The sequence below is a fragment of the Chelonoidis abingdonii genome, chromosome 8, assembly GCF_003597395.2.
Source record: "Chelonoidis abingdonii isolate Lonesome George chromosome 8, CheloAbing_2.0, whole genome shotgun sequence".
Classification (NCBI taxonomy): domain Eukaryota; kingdom Metazoa; phylum Chordata; order Testudines; family Testudinidae; genus Chelonoidis; species Chelonoidis abingdonii.
The window spans coordinates 194,242-211,537 of record NC_133776.1 but is presented as its reverse complement, the minus strand read 5'-3'; the positions used below and the strand labels follow the sequence as shown (position 1 = coordinate 211,537).

Here is a 17,296-nt window from a genome sequence, read left to right as displayed (position 1 = left end):
GGACCATGGACGCACACTGCCGAATTAATGTGCTTAGTGTGGCCGCGTGCACTCGACTTTATACAGTCTGTTTTATAAAACCGGTTTATGTAAAATCGGAATAATCCCGTAGTGTAGACGTACCCTTAGTTCTGCAGTTTCTCTTTGAAGCAGGGCTGGCTCCAGGGGTTTTGTTGCTCCAAGCAGCGCATGCGTCAAAGAAAAAAAAAAAAAGGCCATGATCGCGATCTGTGCCAATTCAGCGGGAGGTCCTTCGCTCCGACCAGGAGCGAGGGACCCTCCGCTGAATTGCCGCCGAATACCTGGACCTGCCGCCCCTCTCCGGAGTGGCCACGCCTAGCACCTGCTTGATAAGCTGGTGCCTGGAGCCGGCCCTGCTTTGAAGTCTGTTTTTCAAGTTTTTTTGTTCAAGTATGACTACTTTTAAATCAGTTTTAGAATGTCCGGGGAGATTGAAGTGTTCTCCTACTGACTTTTGTATGTTACCATTCCTAATGTCCGATTTGCATCCATTTATGCTTTTACAAAGAGACTGTACGATATGGCCAATGTACATGTCAGAGGGACATTGCTGGCACATGATTCTTGTTGGTTGTTATAACCTTAATACGTATTCTTCACAACTCAGAGATAGATGTAGGTTTCATTTTTAGAATGTACATGCTATACATTTTTAAAGTGATATGTTTTGAAAATTTTTCAGATCAGTTTTACAGCTATATCACAAAATGAATGATTATTTGGTTATTTCTTTTACCAAAGGTAATTGAAGCAGATATTTATGAAGTAATCGGGTGGCCTATCTCCAATTCAACAGGTTCATCATTAATATTTGGAGGATTTTCTTGCCAGGGTATATTAAGAGGAGAACATCACCAGACATTTAAATTGTTTTATTTAACTAAAACGACGTTATGTATTCTGGATTTTTTTTTCTTCAACAACAAACAAAGAATATTTTAACAAAACAAGCATATGAATTTTTGAATTTAGTTAATCATTTAAGTTTTTTAAAATCAGGTTTGTTTTTGTTTCAAATTGTTTTTAAACTAAAATATTTAAAGGAAATATTTAAAAACAAAAATTAAAACGACTGTCAGCCAGGTCAACATGAGAAACTTAAAATATTGGCTTCTGCAGCTAACTCGGTCATCTTCACCTTCGTTTTCCTGTTACTGCTGTTAAAAGTGAGATTATCACTTAAACCAAGGGTAGGCAACCTATGGCACGTGTGCCGAAGGCGGCGTGCGAGCAGATTTTCAAGGGCACTCTCACTGCCCAGGTCCTGGCCACTAGTCTAGGGGGCTCTCCATTTTAATTTAATTTTAAGTGAAGCTTCTTAAACATTTAAAAAAAACCTTATTTACTTTACATACAATAATAGTTTAATTATATATTATAAACTTATAGAATGAGACCTTCTAAAAACATTAAAATACTGGCACGCAAAACCTTAAATTAGAGTGAATAAATGAAGATTCAGCACACTACTTCTGAAAGGTTGCCGACCTCTGACTTAAACAATCTCAGAATCCAAATGCTTAAGTGACTTCCACCAGTTCACTGGTGTGACTTCCTTTAAAATATCATCAGCAAACATATATTTCTTGAATGGTTCACCCTTAGCTCTGAAGTTTATTATAGTTGGCGTTATGGAGGGATGATAGTTGGATGTCCATGTCATAGCCAACTCCTCTTCTTCAGCAGTTAAGGTTTGACCCTGTTACCTAGTACTGAGACTCATTTGCGGGAAAATTGAGCTGGAATAGTTGTCTTTGTCCCCATTTGTTTTTTTACTGTATGTAATTTATCTTGTTTGCATATTTCTCTTTTTAAGATCTCACTCAGTTCCTTCCAAATTTCAACAGCATCAGCAATAAAACAGTTATTTCCCTGCATTTTGTTCAAGGCTACAGAAATAGGCTTCAGGGTACTTGGCACGTGTTCAGCATTTCTCTTAAGCCCAATGTTGAGAACTTTGGCTGTGACAGTGCCATCTAATTTTTCAGGATTTTGTTCACAAACTGTCATCAATTAGGCCAGTTCTTGATATAGTGCTCAAAACAGTCTACTACTGAGTTCCATCACACATCTTGTGAGAGAGTTAGCTTGGTTCCTCCCACTTTTTCAGAGCAGCTGCTGCAAAGTGATTGTTACGGAAGTATTTTGCAATTTCAACATCATTAGCCTTTATTTCTGGAACACTGAAGTCTTTGGCTAGGAGGTGCATCAAATGAGCACTGCGACCATACGTTATTAGCTTGGGACTCTATTCTAAATAATTTCTTCTCATCTTGGATACATTTGCAGCATTGTCTGTGACCAAGCTGCACACTAGACATGTGAATTTTTTTTTCACAATTTATTATAGCTTTTAATGCAACTTCTTGTCAGTACTCAGCTGTGTGTGCATTTCCTGATGTATCAATTGTTTCTGTAAGGAAGACATTCCCATCTTCTGTTGTCACACAAGCACATACAACAGGATCATTGTGGACATTGCTCCACTCATCAAGATTCAAGTTCACAATTTCACCCTCTAGACCTTTTGCACACTGCTCAATTTCTTTCATACACTTTATCCAGCAATTTGCCTGTGACATCTGTACTATATCCTGGGTGGACTGCGTCACGGTCTTCATGACTGAACCATGTTAATGAAGTGGGGGTTCTCAATCATACGGAAAGGAGAGTTTGTTGCATAAACAAACCGGGCCCTTTTTTCATCAATTATCTCTTTTTGTAATCTGCTGGTTCTTATAAAAAACTTATCTATGGTTGTTTCTGGACGATGGAGTTTTTTTTTTCTTTTTGCTACAGGTAATATACTGTGGCTTTGTGACCTACATGGTGTGACTGAAATACTATCATTGGCAGATAACTCTGAAACTATAGAAAATCATGGTGATCTTGAAAGTAGATAGTCTTCAGAATCCTGTATGTTGAGGAAGAATTCTCCCAAACAAAATAAGTCAGTGCAGTTATTTAATCATTATTACCATACTACTCATTTAGTATTACTTGTTATATTCAGTGACACTCAGTACTACTTTAAAGGTGAAATTGTAAAAGGAAGATCTGCCTTTTTCAGCTATTTATTTTTTATCACAACTATATTTTTTGCTCAAACATGAGAATTCAAGAACAGCGCAGAAGAAAGACAGTCTTTAAGAAAGAAGTATGAAATAAAGTTTACCAACCTGAAGATCCTGCATGTTCAGACATGTTCCTTTCATCGTCTTCAGCGCAGCTCCCTCCTGAGAAGGAACACTTCTCATGATGTTGATTCATTCAAGCAAGCAGGTCTTGCATTTCTTTGTTGCGTCATTTGCATTTTGCACACATGCCTGTCTTATCCACAGGTAGAGGAACTTCATTAAAATATTACCACACTGGGTCTCTTATGGCCTGCTGCCATTATAGATTTTCCCTTCTAGTGAGAGAGTGGTATGGTAGATCTCAAATCAATGAAGGCTACACTCAGAAAGACCTCGAGACTTCTGGAATATGCTCCTCAAACAGTTTCACTTTTGTTTCTACTGCCTGTGCCTTCCATTTCACATTTATCGCCAAACTTCTTCTCCTTGTCCAGATCTATTCCACCCTCAACTATCTTGCATTCAATAAACTTTTTTGAAACTCTGCACTTTGAGAAAGAGGTAAGGGATTGACTCTGTGTACACAAATGTGCAGAGGGACAATAGGGTTGAGGTCTGTATTTCTCACCTCTATATATTATTTATCTGTTTAAAAACATTTTTGCTGTTAACAAGCATGTTATCTCTGGAGACACAAATCCACAGTTTGAGAACTTCAAAACTAAGCATCTCTGATGGTATCTTCGAGACTGAACACTGAGTCCCATTGGGTAGATAGAAAGATTAACCTAAATAATCTATACAGAAGCCCCTGGAACCTCATAAGAATTGGTCCCTAATTTATGAACTATTGGAACTCATTTACAAAATTTTCTTAAACATTACATGAATATATTGTCTCATACTATAGAATTAGAATTTATAATCCCTATTCCATGATGAGATATCTTTGAGCTATAATGTATCTTAATTAAAACTTTAAATAGGTTTTTTCCTCAAAAAGTATTTTATCAAAAAAAAAAAAATAAAAAATATCTGATTTTTTTTTTTTTAATCATTGATTTTTATCGACCCTGGCTATAGGCCTGAGTTAGTCCTGGGAAATGACAGGATGCTCTGGATTTGGGTATCAAAAGTGAAGGAAGGAAAGCGACAGCTCAGCATAGCTGTTGCTTTCCTTCATTTAGCTCTGTTGCCTGGACAGAGTGCCTTAAGGAGTTTCCTTGGTTTAAACTACAAAATAATAAGAAAGTTGTGTCCTCATAGCTAAAAGATTCTAATTTGTCTCTGTCCTTATTGGATGCCTGCCATTTAGAACCTACAGTATATTGTTTGAGAATTAAAATTAATTTTTCTCATATTGCCCTGTGCAGACTGAATGTGTGTGTGTGTGTGCACACCTCCTCCCATCAAGCTGGAAGCACATGATTATTAGAATATGAAAGCTGTAGTATTTTATAGCATTAGGATTGGCAGTATAAGGATCATGTTGAGAGAGTAACATTTTTTCATTTTTCTTACAGGGTTGAGAAGAAAGAAAGAGCCCGCTTAAAGACAGTGAAATTTAATTCCAAAATGAGAGGAGATAAAGGGGTGAGTTTATTAAATGTTAATTACTTTTTTAATTAATATGGGAGGTAACGTTCTTGACTGGCTTATGTATGTGGATTTAACTTCCCTTATTTAATTATAACAGTTAAAAATTAAAACGTCTGTCAGACAAAACTAGTTCATTCTAAAAATAATTATTTAACAAATGGTAATTTTTAGGGCTGTCAAGCAATTAAAAAATGAATCACATGATTAATTGCACTGTTAGTAATAGAATACCATTTATTTAAATATTTTTAGATGTTTTCTACATTTTCAAATACATTGATTTCAATTATTACACAGAATACAAAGTATGCATTGCTCACTTTATATTTATTTTTGATTACAAGTATTTACACAGTAAAAAAAACAAAATAAATAGTATTTTTCAATTCACCTAATACAAGTACTGTAATGCAATCTCTTTATCATGAAAGTTGACCTTACAAATGTAGAATTATGTACAAAAAACCCTGCATTCAAAAATAAAACAATGTAAAATTTTAGAGCCAGCAAATCCACTCAGTCCTACTTCTTGTTCAGCCAATCATTCAGACAAACAAGTTTGTTTACATTTGCATGAAATAATGCTGCCCTATTTCTTGTTTACAATCTCACATGAAAATGAGAACAGGCATTCGTGTGGCACTGTTGTAGCTGGTGCTGCAAGATATTTACATGCCAGATGCACTAAAGATTCACATGTCCCTTCATGCTTCAACCACCGTTCCAGAAGACATGTGTCCATGCTGATGATGGTTTCTGCTCAATAACAATCCAGAGCAGTGCGGACAGATGCATGTTCATTTTTGTTATCTGAGTCAGATGCCACCAGCAGAAGGTTGATTTTCTTTTTTGGTGGTTTGGATTCTGTAGTTTCTGCATCCAGGTGTTGCTCTTTTAAGACTTCTGAAAGCAAGCTTGGAAGGAGTGGACTCACCCCTGCAGCGCCTCCTTCTGGTCATCCATGGGAATTAGCTCTTCCAGCGTCCTGGAGCGCCCCCTGCAGGCTCGTGATCCGCCTTACCGCTGGCCCTCGTGTCCCTCCCAGGACCCCGGTGCCTCTTTCTCTGGGTTGCTACCCCCATGGCAGTACATCCACACTCTGGGTCTCCCCACCCAGGGGAACCCCCACCCACTAACCCCACCTCCCTTCAATGTAAGGCTCCTGCCAGTCACCATCTACCCCCACTCCCTGGGGCAGACTGCAGAATATTCCACTCATCACAGGCAAGGTTGGGCTGGACCTGCTGCCTCTCTCTATAGCTGGACTGCCCCTCTGCAGCCCCAATACTGGTCTTAGGCCCTCAGCTAGGCCCACAGCCTGGAGGTTTTCCAGGCTGGAGCTCCCCAGCTCCTCTAGCCTTCTCGCAGCCCTGCTCCACTTCCGATACCCTGCTCAGCTCTCAGGCAGCCAGGCCCTTCTCTCTCTACAAGCAGAGAGAGGCTCCTGAGCTTCTGGCTGCCCTGGCCTTCTTATAAGGCCTGGTTAGTCTGTTTGGGGCATGGCCTCAGCTGCAGCCGCTTCCCCCAATCAGCTGGGGCTTTGCTCTCTTCCCCAGCCCAAGCCCTCTCCTGGGCTGTTTCAAGCCCTGCAGAGCAGGAGCAGGTAACAACCCCACTACAAAGCTCTACACCTCATCCCTCTCAGATTTTGGATGGCACTTCAGATTCTTAAACCTTGGGTCAAGTGCATTGGTACCTTCTTTGCATTTTTTGTCAAATGTGGAGTGAAAGTGTTCTTAAAATGAACAATATGTGCTGGATCATTATCCGAGACTGCTATAACAGGAAATATATGGCAGAATGTGGGTAAAACAGAGCAGGGGACATACAATTCTTCCCCAAGGAGTTCAGTCAGAAATTTAATTAATGCTTTTTTTTTTTTTACTGAGCGTCATCAGTGAGGAAGCATGTCGTCTGGAATGGTGGCTGTAGCATGAAGGGGTATATGAATGATTAGCATATCTGGCACATAAATACCTTGCAATGCTGGCTACAAAAGTCAGAGGTGGTTCTAGGTATTTTGCCGCCCCAAGCACGGCAGGCAGGCTCCCTTTGGCAGCTTGCCTGCAGGAGGTCCCCGGTCCCATGGATTCGGCAGCACACCTGCCGGGGGTCCGCTGAAGCCACAGGACAAGCGGACCTGCCGCAGGCATGCCGCTGAAGGCAACCTGCCTGCCACCCTTGTGGCGACCAGCAGAGCGCCCCGCGTGGCTTGCTGCCCCAGGCACGCGCTTGGCGTGCTGGTGCCTGGAGCCGCCCCTGCAAAAGTGCCATGCCAAATGCCTGTTCTCACTTTTGGGTGACATAAATAAGAAGAGGGCAGCATTATTGCCTGTAAATGTAAACAAACTTGTTTGTCTTAGTGATTGGCTGAACAAGAAGTAGGACTGAATGGACTTGTAGGCTCTGAAGTTTTACATTGTTTTGTTTTTGAGTGCACTCGTAACAAAAAAAATCTACATTTGTAAGTTGTACTTTCATGACAAAAAGATTGCGCTACAGTATTTGTGTGAGGTGAATTGAAAAATACTATTTTGTTTATAATTTTTACAGTGCAAATATTTGTAAGCAAAAATAATATACACTTTGATTTCAAGTATAACACAGAATACAATATATGTAAAAATGTAGAAAAACATCCAAAATATTTAATAAGTTTCAATTGGTATTTTATTATTTAATAATGCAATTAAAACAGCAATTAATAGCAGTTAATTTTTTTGAGTTAATCACATGAGTTAACTATGATTAATCAACAGCTCTAGGAATTTTATAAACAAATCTGATTCAGTTTTGCCAGTGTTCCCAAATGCATCTGAAAAACTAGGTTAGGAGTGAATGTTGTTGTTGTTATTCAGAGAGAGCCATAAATAGAAATGGTCCTATATGGTGATAGATTAATGCCAAAAAAAAAATCATGTAGTATTTGAAAGCTATGGGTCTTTAGTGGGACCAGAGCCTTAATGGTCTCTTTTGGAGGAAAGAGTGACTTTGCTCCTTCATTTTAAACAGTGGCTACCCTATACAGTATTTTTTTAATAATGAAGTCTAAACAGGTTTTGTCAGTAGGTCTGTCTGAGGATAATAAACCTACATTTTTAGTCACTTAAGGACTATGTGAGAGAGATTCTCATTGTCAGTTAACAAAAACTCTAGGTTAACATTTATTGGTTCATTTGGTATTGGTTCATCAGAAACTGAAGGGCAATTTATGCATGTCAAAAACTGTTGTTCTAGAAGACAAAATAGTAAAAATTCACCCTGAGGTAATATTTAGGAAACTAATGTTTCACCAAATTATTACAAATGCTCAGAATTGTAATGCATGACCATCCAAAACAGTCTCAGGAAAAATCTGTTACTACTATTTTTAAAATAGCCTCACCATTTTTCAAATTTTAGAATATAATTATATTCTGCAATGATTTAGATCATTTTGAGCCGTGAGTGAATCATAGAATCGTAAAACTGAAAGGGACTACAAGAAGTCATGTAGTTCAGTTCCCTGCACTCATGGCAGAACTAAGTGTTATCTAGACAATCCCTGACAGGTGTTTGTCTAACCTGATTTTTATAACCTCCAATGATGAAGATTCTACAACCTCCCTAGGTAATTTATTCCAATGCTTAACTACCCTGACAGAAAGTTTTTCCTAACATCCAATCTAAACCACCCTTGCTGCAATTTAAGCCCATTGCTTCTTGTCCTATTCTTAGTGATTAAGGAGAACAATGTTTCTCCCACCTCCTTGTAACAACCTTTTATGTACTTGAAAACTGCTGTTATGTCCCCTCCCAGGCTCCTCTTCTTGAGACTAAACAAACCCTACTTTTTCAGGGTTCATTCATAGATCATGTTTTCTAGACCTTTAATCATTTTTGTTGCTCTTCTCTGGACTTTCTCCAATTTGTCCATATCTTTCCTAAATATTCCAGTTTTACGATCAAATCAGCCCCCTTAAAATAGGGATTGTAACAGATGTTTCCAGATCTTCTACAACTACTGATATGCTAATAAGCATAGCTAAAATACATTTTCAGTTTAAGGACTTACCTAAATTACTAATGTGTTGATATTTTAGCTAAAACATACTTTGTAATTCATTGGAAATAAAAACACTAGTTATTTATTATAATCATTTTAAAAGTAGAGAGAGCTAATGCAGCAATATCCGGAGCAGGCTACTGCTATAGATCCCAAAGATTTCTTTTTAATTGTGTTTACTTAGTAAGTTAGATATTATCATTTGCTTTATACGATTTGTATAAATTCACAGAATCAAATTGAAGGGACAAGGTAATAAGAATATGAATATATAGTCCTGATAAAGTAGGACTTATCTTTTATTGGGCCAACTTCTGCTTTCTTTTATTACATGGTTCCTCTCAGCAGATGCAATGTGCCTTTCATTTGTATTTGTAAGATAGCTTGGTGTACTGTTAGGCATACCTGCAGCTGAGCAACCTCAAAAGAATTTTGTTTAATCAGCGCTTTCAACAGAGCAGTTTAAACAGTGCCTGTTTGGATACCTGCTTACTAGATAATGCATGCTATGCCCATGTTACATATTGAAAGTTTTAATTAGTTGTATCAATAGTAAAATGCACTTAAATGTGTATCTGCATTTTTGCACATAATCTGTTTTAGATGGAAACAAATACCTTTAGTGACTTTCTGACAGCCAAATTTAATACTGCCTCGAGACTTACTCTGATCATTATTTATATTTTTTCAGTTTGTACATGCAAAATTACATATTGCAATATTATACCATGCCATCTGAGGGTGCAGTAATTTTTATATATTTTGAATTTACCCTTTAATTTTATAGCATTTATCATTTTACCATTGAGGAAATTTTTTTTTTTTTTTACAGAGATAAAGTTATACGTTAATTTCAAGTTTTTCACCTTACTTGTAACTGACATCCTCAATCTTTGATAGTTGCAAAAAGGAACATTTTTAGACCTTTAAATATTTGTAGTGATTGTTTTTAATTAAATTAGAATAATTTTGCAAAACATTACCATACAACATATTCCTTGAGAAGATAATTGCATGTTTTTGTAACTTGTCTACCATAAAATTGTAAACAGTTAACTGAATTAACTATGTATTTAAATCATAGTCTTGTATGTTGACTGTAGCAAAGTTTGTACACAGTAACTGTGTATTAACACAGCACCAAAAATATGCATGAAATACTGAGTGGAAAAACAAACTACGCTTGCCATTGATAGAGAACTGCATTTCTTTCTCTATAATAACGGTTCCTGTTCCAAGCATTCATTAATCTTAAACTGTTCATAGTCTTTTGCTTCAGCTGAAAATGTCAATATTTCAGTTTCTCTTTAAAATACACTTAGTACCTCACTGTAATTGTCATTGAGTATTTTCCCCTAATGTAACTATATGAAAGATATCTACCTGCAGTATTTTACATATGTATTATATTATACTACTTTAACATGTATCGAGAATTCTTACTTAAAGGATTCTATGTAATAATAAAGTAAATATTGCAGCTCTAAATATAATATTAATGAGAGAAAACATTAAAATGCCAATTCCATTTATTCTAAGGAAAACTGAGAAACTGGAGCTTGCATGATTATCATGTTTCTTGTCTATTCTTTTAATATACACATTTATCTCATTTTGCTTGTGCTTCTTCTGTGGTTAACAAATTCTTTCTTGTGTAATCTATCCATAATTTGCAATGGGTTTATGAAATAGTTATAAAATTAATGTGTCTGCAACTAATAAGCAATTCTCTCTAGCCTTTATAATCATATTTTTAACATCATCTTTTGGCTAATGTTTTATTTAAAATCAGTACATGATTATTATTTATTTTGCAATGAAACTGACTCTGACCATTATATATGCAGTATATTAAATTATTGTTAAATGGTTTTAACTCAATAAAATAAACTGTAGAGGAAGTCAAATCAAAGATTAGTTTTATCAAATATTTTTAAAAGGTATAGCTAAACAAAAATGAATATTCTGCCAGAAGTGCATTAAAAGCACCACTGCATTGTTCTAATTATCAAAAATAGCTAAATCTTTCTGCCTTATTTGACTTGCACCAAAATTTTGTCACAGTTTTCCATAATGTTCTTCTTTTGAAGTTGAGACATTTTGTCTGACTTATGCTCCATGGTGGCCTTTCCCTCATGCTGCAGTTGTATTTGTTATGTTAGACCTCCGTTTGTGGAAATCCATGTTACATGCTTGGTGTACGTGGTTGTGAGACCTAGGGTTAATTTCAATTTTAAGAAAGATTGATGGACCTCTGTGCTGAAGTAGCAGTGACTTGCTGCCATCAGCTTAGGTACTGAAGCTCAAGAGAATCATAGCCCAGAATCCTTCCCATACCACCTGTATTTCATGCAAACATATGATTGCTTAGGTGCCAGTTCTCATGCCCACATGTCACGATAATACTTCTCACAGCTGAATACCAGTTTTCCTACTCACTGATGCCAACCAATTAAGGGGTTTTATGAACTTCCTACTTAATATTTTTAGTGCCGTTTTTTCCAGAACTCTCCCTTCTCTGACATGCCTTATTGTGCTCAACTGGTACCATATGCCTTTTTTGCACTTGGTAATATTTAAATAACAAAATACGTTATTTTATCAACAGCAGTGATGACATCAGTTCATCCTCCAGCATCTGACATTGCTAAACAAGTCTGTGTTAAAGCAGATGGCCGGAAAGGCTGTGAACATTGTAGTAGAGTGCAGACTACATGATACACTGCAGGCGTTCACTGAATAAATGCCAAGCTTATCATTGTGCTGGTTGTGCACTAGCCCTGAAAAAAGAGCACAGCAAGTCAAAGCACAGCGCTGCCGGACCCCCTAATTGCTGCTATATCTCCTTCCACATGGAGTAGTGGTAGGGAAGAAAAAAACACCTTCTACATGTTTCTTCCAATAAGGCTTACCTTCGTCTGGATCATATTGTGATTAAGAGAGGGTATGATCAAACTGGATAAAATATGATGGACAAAGCATATTGCAGTTATGCTGTAGATTCTAGAAATAACTATTAATAGAATCCTTATAGCATGAACTGAAAACCAGGACTTTCTTTTGAAGAATTTTCTTTGAAAAATGGCTCTGTAAAAATGGCATTGTGTTGCTCCATTCTTCTGGCACATTCCATTCTTCCATATCACATGTTTTTAATTTAGAAAGAAACTCTGCAAACTCAGCCACTCCTTTCACATCATCACCAGTAACAGAAGTTTTGCAGACCACATGAAGCACACTGACTGACTGCTTATTAAACAAATCACTTAATGATACAGGGAGCAGTTGTGCACAGTAAGAAGGTTCCATTTTAATATAGTCACTTTCCAGAATAGAACTACGATGTAAGGATGGGAGGCTTCCATCATATTTTCAGGAGTAGACATCACCAATTTTACTTAAATCTATGTTGCCATCTTCCACATACAATGTACATAAAGATGTATCTTCATCTTATTTGTAAAGTAACTTAGGATTGTAATAATAGCTTGAGCTCAAATGGAAAAAAAGTGATAAAAAAAATCCTCACTAAATCAGGATAAAGCATCTGAGCTGTACAAATCCTTCAGCAACATCAATACAAGAAGTCCTAATTCTTGCTAAATAGCATCCTGAGGTTTGCAATGTCTGATTTCTAAAATGTCAGTTCCACCTCTGTGCCTCATCCCCACAGTGCTGAAGAAAAATAAACAATCTGAACAAATGAAACAAGTAAGTGTTAAGAATGGACTTTGGCACTGGGATGTGGACTTTCCCACTGCAATGTTCATTTCTTGCCATGAATTTGTGAGGAATTGCTGATGCAAAAGAATCAAGGAAAACACAGATTTTTTTTTAAAATGAATGTTTCAAGCGGACAAAACTATTGTTTTTGTAAAATTGTTATTTTCATCACTCTTTTTCCTGGAAGTAGTATCAGCATTTAATTATTTTGCTTTCGTATACATTGGCTGTCATTCAAATATATAGATGTGCCTTTACAAGCAGATAATGCTGTGAACATCTGGTTACCCCTGTACTAGCTAATATCTGTGACTTCCTCCATTCTGTTTAGCAAATGGGTTTTACTTTTGATGGCTTTAGCAGCCTACTGGCTCTCACATTTTTCTGTTCACAAAGGATCTGAATTATGAAGCATAAGGCCACAGATGATAAACCATGGATACCAACCTTCCAATTCTTTCAGTAGTTAACATGCAAAATATGGAGGGTTTCAGCATAACCAGAAGCCCACTCTATTTCTGATGAGGTGGAGTGATGATGTTAAATTAAAATATAAACTGCATCACGTGGTTATAGGAGTCAGCTTCCACAAAGCTGCTGGGGCTGGGCCTTTGTACACACAGACATTAGACATCCTTTGTTTTGCCCCTCCTTCTCTTCTTCAGCAGTCATTCAATGACAAGCGTAAAAAGAACCTCTTTTCCCGAAAATTTCCCTTCTACAAGAACAAGGACCAGAGTGAGCAAGAAACCAGTGATATTGACCGTAAGTACGTGGAATCCAATGGAGAGAAAAAATACACACACACCAAAGGGCCTGCTAGCTTCCAGTAGGGTGTTACCTTGGAGACAGTTTCAAGAGCTGCAACAGGTTAATGGAACTCAAACAATGTAAATGTCAAAACAGCCTTTCAGATCAATACATTGATTCATGTGCTGTTACAGTACATCCTAACTGTTCTTGGAATCCAAGAACAGCCTGTTCATCATGGACTGGATGGGACTGAGGGATGATGATTATGTGTGTAACTGGAGGTGATAACTAAGTTCTGTTACTCTGTTAATTGTATCTTATCAATAACTTCATAGAGAGTGCACTGCTGTAAAACTGTTACTCAGATTATAAATGAACTATAACCAGTCACTTTAGACTGGGGTTCTATGAAATTTGTTCAATTTTAATCTTTAATTTTAATACTGTCCTAATTTTAAGGGTGTTTCTTTTAAATCTTTATTGCCTTCATTGGAAAAAAGTATTTTTGAAACAGAAATCTTATTTTTACGATAAAAATAAACTTGATTGTTCAGATCTTTGCCTACTATAAGCTCTCTCTGCCTTTTTCATCACTGATAACCCTTCAGCTGCTAGCCATTTTAAATCCTAGGAGCTGACTGTGGGGAAAAAAATTCTGTAGATCTATGTCTCCCTGTAATGTTCTTGAAACTGTCTCTTATCGTAGCGCCAGTTTTATACATTACTGACAGTTATTTTTTTTTTTGTGATTATCTTTTTATTGCTTGCCCTCTGGGGACTACTCTACAGGAGATCCCTGACGACATGGGATCAAAAGGCCTGAGTAAGTGATCAAAATACTCCCAAGTTATATTCAACCTCCATCTGTAAACTTAATTTTTATAGATCCATTTTGAGACTGGTGGTATTGCTCTGCTGATGTAAGGAGGTTAATTATTTCAAAGTATTTTATAGAATTTTCTTAATTTGTAACATTCTTTGGTTTTATCTTTTAAGATCTTGCTACTTCATTTAATTTAGGTAACAACCGCATTTTATTTTTGGTTTGGAAGTTTACCCAAATATACTCTATGTCACAGATAATGACTGCTCTCTTTGAACTAGTTAATGTGTCTTTTCTAGCACGTCATTTTTATATTGGCTTTACCATTAATTTTTTTTAAATACAGTACTCTACAGTTATGATCCACACCACTGCAATAATGCTTATTCACTTCAGTTTTTTTAATCGTTAATATAGACTATTGTATTTTTAATGGCTGCTACTAATAAAATGCCTTTACATATTTTAAAATTAGCAGCAGTAAAAATAGCTTCATTTTCTCTTATGTGATAGAAAATGCATTCTGACAGAGATAAGATGGGAAGGAGGTTCTGTCTGATCTATTTTGGCTTTTATGTGGTACTCACATAAGAATACTGATCATACAGTAAAGGGGTTATTATTAGGCACATGTCCTGAATAAGTATCACTTTCAGTTCCTGCAAAGCCATGTCTGTGTTATTACATGAAGAATAATAGCTTTGAGGATGCTAGATAAGTAATGCTGGATTAGTAATGGCCATGTTTTGAATAATTTAGTTTTGTAATTTAAATTACAGCAAGTTTTTAAAAACTACCAATTATTTTAGTAGACCTATCTGTATAATTGTCTGAGTGTTCAGGCACCACTAGCATGATAATCCAGCAAAGGATGAAATTTGTGGGTGAAGTTAAAATTTACTAGCTTAGTTTTAAAATATTGGTGATCAAGACGCACACATTATCTCATACTTCTGGACTGGTAAGACTCTGAGGCCACAGACAAAACATTCCGGTGAGTAGTAACTTTCTATTCTATCAACCTATTAGAATTCTTTGAGGGGGTCAACAAACATGTGGACAAGGGTGATCCAGTGGATATCGTGTACCTGGACTTTCAGAAAGCCTTTAACAAGGTCCTTCACCAAAGGCTCTTAAGCAAAATAAGCAGTCATGGGATAAGAGGGAAGATCCTCTCTTGGATCAGTAACTGGTTAAAAGATAGGAATAAATGGTCAGTTTTCAGAGTGGAGAGAAGTAAGTAGCAAAGTCCCCCAAGGATTTGTTCTTGCAGCAGTCTTGTTCAACGTATTCATGAATAAGGCTGTGATTCTTTCATGGAAGTCGTGGAAGTCACGGATTCTGTGACTTTCTGCGACCATCATGACTTCCGCAGTGGCTAGTGCAGCTCACTTTAGGGCCACTCGAGCAATAGAGAATGTGGCTGGTCCCAGGGATGGCCCAAGCAGCAGCCCCGGGGAGCATCTTAGCAGCGGTCCCCGGGGCAGCCACACTGACCGCTGCTCAGGTGGCTCTAGGCAGCTAGCTCCAGGGACTGCCAGAACAGCGGCTGGTGTGGCTGGCTCCAGAGAATGCCCAATGCCTGCTTCTACTGCCCTGGCCCTTTAAATAGCTGCCGGAGTCCCACCGCCAGTACTCCAGGGCTCCAGCTGCTATTTAAAGGGCCAGGGCAGTAGAAACAGGGGAGTCCTGGGCCCTTTAAATAGCCCTCAGAGCCCAGGGGCGGCGGTGGGCTCCCGCGGCTATTTAAAGGGCCTGGGACTCCAGCTGTCTCTGCCGCCCCAGTCCTTTAAATAGCCACGGGAGCCCCGCCACTTCTCCAGGGCTCCCAAGCTATTTAAAAGGCCAGGGCCATAGAAGCAGGGGAGCCCCAGGCCTTTTAAATAGCCCCTGGAGCCCTGGGCTGCTGCTGCTATCCTGGTAGGCAGGGGCACTTACCTTACAGGGTGGGCTGAGGCAGGCTCTGACTCCCTCAGCCACATCACTTCCGGAGGCCAGAGCTGGCCCCAGTATACTGGTAAGTCACTGGACTTACTTTCACTCTTGTTCTCCGGAGGTGGGGTGGTCGGGGACAAGGAGCGGTGGGGGTCGATGGGTTAGGGTCAGATGGGGTGGAGACAGGCACCACGCAGTTCCCTACTGGGTCTTCAGCGGCACTTTGGTGTCTCAGGGAGTCTTCACTTGCTCCGGGTGAAGGACCCGCTGCCAAAATGCCACCGAAAACCCGGAGCGAGTGAAGAGACACGCACACATACACACACCCTACTGCTGCCGAAGTGGCGCCGAGGACCCAGTAGAGAACCGGTTATTAGGATTTTGGGAGCTCATCACTGCCCGTAACTAAATCTTAGGCTTATTCATAAATGATCTGAAAAAGGAGATAGACAGTGAAGTGGTAAAGTTTGCAGATGATACTATTACTGAAGATAGTTAAGTCCACAGCTGACTGTGGGTGACAGGTCAACAGAATGGCAGATGAAATTCTGTGTTGATAAATGCAAAGTAATGCACATTGGAAAACATAATCTCAACTATACATACAAAATGATAGGGTCTAAAATAACTGTTATCACTCAAGAAAGAGATCTTCTAGTCATTATGGATAGTTCTGTGTGCAGCAGCAGTCAAAAAAGCTACCAGAATGTTAGGGACCATTAGGAAAGGGGTAGATAAAAAGAATAAGAAAATATAATAATGTCACTATATAAATCCATAGTATGCCCACTCTTTGAATACTGTTTGCATTTCTGGTTGCCCCATCTCCAAAAAGATATATTAGAATTGGAAAAAATAAGGAGAATGGTAATAAAAATATTTAGGAGTATGAAACAGCTTCTATATGAGGAGAGATTAGAAAAACGAACTGTTCGGTTTAGGAGATGACTAAGGTGGAGGGAGTATGATAGAGATCTATAAAATCATGAATGATGTGCAAAAGTGAATAACAAAGTGTTACTTAGCCCTTCACATAATGCAAGGAGTCTTGTGTGTGCTTGCTGTGGAACTGCTTCCTCAAATGAAGAGCTTCTGGTAGCACAAGCACTACCTTCCAGGCCTCCATAGACCTCATTCTCTCTGTACGGGTAGTGAGATGCATACACCAACCCCTGAATACTGAGAGCATTCCCTGTGTCCAGACCAGGGGTTCTCAAACGGGTTCATGACCCCGCAGGGTGTTGTGAGGTTATTACCTTGGAGGTCACGAGCTGTCAGCCTCCACCCCAATCCCCACTTCAGCTCCAGCATTTATAATAG

The 17,296-nt window shown here is 38.3% G+C and overlaps 1 protein-coding gene across 34 annotated transcripts in view; it reads left to right on the top strand.

Annotated features, from left to right (window-relative positions):
* DLG1 (discs large MAGUK scaffold protein 1) overlaps window positions 1–17,296 on the top strand; it is a 408,238-nt gene that overhangs the window by 341,494 nt on the left and 49,448 nt on the right. For 17 of the 34 annotated variants that reach the window (XM_075069020.1, XM_075069019.1, XM_075069015.1 and 14 more), the window contains 2 exons: window positions 4,622–4,691; window positions 13,131–13,230. In XM_075069020.1, the coding sequence (XP_074925121.1) occupies window positions 4,622–4,691; window positions 13,131–13,230 (170 nt within the window). Of the gene's footprint in view, window positions 1–4,621; window positions 4,692–13,130; window positions 13,231–14,007; window positions 14,042–17,296 lie in introns of all 34 variants that reach the window. The other 17 variants (XM_075069025.1, XM_075069031.1, XM_075069029.1 and 14 more) reach the window with 2 other exon arrangements.